Below are 3,725 nucleotides of genomic sequence, written 5' to 3' on the forward strand. Positions count from 1 at the left end.
AAAAAAATCATTATGAAAATCTAATTATATTTTCCTTGTTATATTCATTATTTCCTTATTGGTTATTTTGGGAAAATCCCAGGTATTTTGAGCAGTAGGATTATAAAAAATATATGCTAATATAAAATTAAATGATAAAAGTAGCCTATATAAAACTAATAAGCAAAATAAACATTCATCTATCGGTACTTTTTACTTAAGTACATAAAAAATCAAGCACTTTTGTACTTTCACTCGAGTAAAATTTAAAACGGAGTACGTTTACTTTTACTGGAGTAATATTTTATACGGATCTGTACTTTTACTCAAGTGCTTGATTTGTGTACTTCGTCCACCACTGATATTAATCAAGTATCTGTGCAAAGTTTTTGGGAGCACGCTTAGATGTATAAGATATATATTGCCTCAAAGCGAACAGACATGGACTAAAAACCACAAAACTCTGATCTCACAGAGCAGGCGTGGAGCCTGGAGGACACACTGGCTGTTCTGAACGCTCGGTACAATAAGAAGGCCGTGCTGGAGATGTTTGTGTGGCCAGATGATCGAGACTCCAGCCGCTACATTATCCATGTAAGTTAATGAATATACTGTATAGTTTATTCTTTTGTATGACTAATACAAATGCCATAGTATGGAAAACATAGATGGTAATTTTATGTTTTCTGGATATTTATTTCCTAGCAAACAGGGAACATTCACAGAAAGTCACAGAAACGTTCTGGCAAAGTTGAACAAATGTTCTCCAGTAACATTAATAGAATGTTTATTGAAACATTCATTTAACATTTTTTTAAATGTAACTACAGTACTTGTTTCAGAATGTTCAGAGAACATTCAAAAGAAACATTCTCATAATGTTTGGGAAATGATAAATTGGAATGCTTCTATAACATTAACATAAAACCAAAGGGAAAAAGAAAAATTTTTAAAACATAAAAAAATAACGTTTTCATAACTTAATGGGAACATTAGCAAAATGTTCGTACAACATTTTTTTTTTTGCTGGGTATGGTAGTACCCATGAATTACCATGTATACTATATATTTTTGAATATGTACAATAGAAATACCAAGTTGATGTTATGAGTTGTCAGTTTGGTTTTAGTGGCACATCACCTTTAAAATACACAGAAGCTAATTGCAGTTTATTTGACCTAATAGCCCCTGATTAAAATGCCATTTGGAGCATGAGCTAATAAAGCTGAATGTGATTTTTCATTGGATTAATTATGAACGTTTCACTATTGGATGATCTCATGCATACTGTAATCAAGCAGCAATTCAGATAACAAATTGGCTTTGTCATTAAACTACATCCTTTTGTTTTCACAGGTTGACCAACCAGCACTAGGAATGCCTTCAAGAGATTATTACCTCAGCGATGGGAATTATAAGAAGGTATGTTATGTCATTTTGTGAGATGCATTCTCTCCCTTAATGCTATCGTTATAATCACATGAATCATGTGTCATGTATGTCTGTGGGGCAGGTGCGCGAGGCGTACCTGGAGTTCATGGTTTCCATAGCAAGGATTGCACGAGAAGACAAGAACTTGACCCAAGATGAAGAGCGTGTGTGGGAGGACATGACTCAAGTGCTGGAGCTGGAGACAGACATCGCGAATGTGAGTTGAACTGGAGAAGGCAAAACACAACAACCAACTTTCTGAAATGCTTCTGATACTCTAAATGTCATGCATAAGTCATGTGAGTGTCAGCTCTGTGCTTCAACAGGCTACCTCACCTGCAGAAGAGCGCAATGACATCACTGTGCTGTACAACAAAATGACACTGAGAGAAGTGCAGCAAACTTTCAACCTCAATGTAAGTGCAGAAGGCAATATGGGGTTCTCAATGGAATATTTTTTATTTTTGCACTTCGTCCCCATCAGACTTTAGTGTAGTCAATGAAAACTGCATCAGAAAAGCCGGTAGAGATACACTACTGTTCAAAAGTTTGAGGTCTTGATAAGATTTTTTTTAATGTTTTGGAGTCTCTTTATGGTCACCAAGGATGCATTTATTTGATCAAAAATACAGTAAAAACAGTAACACTGTGTAATATTATTTCAATTCAAAATAGCTATTTTCTATGTGAATATATTGTAAAAAGTAATTTATTCCTGTGATGCAAAGCATCATTACTCCAGTCCTCAGTGTCACATGATCCTTCAGAAACCATTCTAATATGCTGACTTGCGAGAAACATGTATTATCAATGTTAAAGGGGTCATATGATGCGATTTCAATTTTTCCTTTCTCTTTGGAGTGTTACAAGCTCTTGGTGCATAAAGAAGATCTGTAAAGTTGCAAAGACTAAAGTCTCAAATCCAAAGAGATATTCTTTATAAAAGTTCAGAGTCAGCCACACCTACCTAAAAATAATGTTCTTTTTAGCAGCATCATATGACCCCTTTAAAAAACAGTTGTGCAGCTTAATATTGTTGTAGAATCCATGATAATTTTTTTCCAAATTTTTGTTGGTTAATATAAATGTCTTCACTATCACTTTTGATCAGTTTAATGCATCCTTGATAAATAAAATGAATAATTTCTTTTAAAAAAATCTGAAATCTGAAGGGAAACGATGACTGTTAATAGAACAAAATTATTGTGATTAATGTCATGATTTCCAATCAGTCTTTAGAAACCAAAATGAAAAAGTAAATTCAGTCATGTTTTTTATTGTTTATTTTTGTGCAGTATTTTTTCTCTCAGTGTTTCGTACTGATTCCTGTGTGAACAAGGATGTTGACAGAGGAACACTCTACTTGTCCGAATGATGGTCACTGACTGTTGATATCAGATTGTGTTTTTCTTGTTTTTAGAGTACACACATTTCTTTTGTATCTCTTTATGAAATTTCAGGGCTTTAATTGGACGCGCTATGTCCAGGGTATCATGTCTAGCGTGTCAGTAACAGTGCAACCGGATGAACCCATAGTTGTGTACTGCTCACCTTATCTGGAGAAGCTCAGCGATGTTCTTTCCAAGCACAGTCACAGGTGATGTTTTAGATCATGTAACTGTTTGACACATGAAAAATGTCAGTTAATTCTTCATTGTCATGTCAATAGTAATAATAATAAGAGCATAAAAGTAGAGAATTTGATATTGGTATTTGAACACAGGTTAAGATATTGTTGAGATTTCTTCTAATTCCACCCGCGCTCTATTTAATCTCATTGCTGTCAGGAGACACAACTGACTTGTTAAAGAGATCTCGTTTAGACCCCCCCCCCCTACACTATTCATATGCATTTACATTTATGTATTTGGCAGATGCTTTTATCCAAAGCTACTTGCATTCAAGCTATTATAGTATTTATTACATTTTTTTATTAGTTTAAATTCATTTTTATGTTTTAATTTTAGTTTATGATTTAAGTAATTTTGCTCTGTGTTTTTGTATTTATATACTTTTTACATTTTATTTCAGTTGCTGTCTAGGAGACACACCTGACTTATTAAAAATATCTTATTTATTAATTTTCTTACACTTCCTACACTTTAATATACATTTAGATTTATGTATGGAAGACGCTTTGGTCCAAACATTGCATCCTTAAATTGCATGCAAGCTATCATAATATTTATTAATTTATTATTTAATCATATATATATATATATATATATATACTACTGTTGAAAAGTTTGGGGTCAATAAGATTTGTTTCAAGAAATTAATAGAAATTAATATTTTAATATTTTATTTAGACAGGA

The 3,725-nt window shown here is 32.9% G+C and overlaps 1 protein-coding gene across 1 annotated transcript in view; it reads left to right on the top strand.

The window, feature by feature from the left end:
- LOC107712974 (membrane metallo-endopeptidase-like 1) overlaps positions 1-3,725 on the top strand; it is a 23,299-nt gene that overhangs the window by 7,496 nt on the left and 12,078 nt on the right. Inside the window, exons 7-11 of the mRNA XM_016518373.1 lie at positions 455-573; positions 1,336-1,401; positions 1,493-1,627; positions 1,737-1,826; positions 2,871-3,007. Coding sequence (XP_016373859.1) covers positions 455-573; positions 1,336-1,401; positions 1,493-1,627; positions 1,737-1,826; positions 2,871-3,007 — 547 coding nt within the window. The remainder of the gene's footprint in view (positions 1-454; positions 574-1,335; positions 1,402-1,492; positions 1,628-1,736; positions 1,827-2,870; positions 3,008-3,725) is intronic.

Source organism: Sinocyclocheilus rhinocerous, unplaced genomic scaffold (genome assembly GCF_001515625.1).
Source record: "Sinocyclocheilus rhinocerous isolate Xijiao unplaced genomic scaffold, SAMN03320098_v1.1 scaffold147, whole genome shotgun sequence".
In the NCBI taxonomy this organism is placed as follows: domain Eukaryota; kingdom Metazoa; phylum Chordata; class Actinopteri; order Cypriniformes; family Cyprinidae; genus Sinocyclocheilus; species Sinocyclocheilus rhinocerous.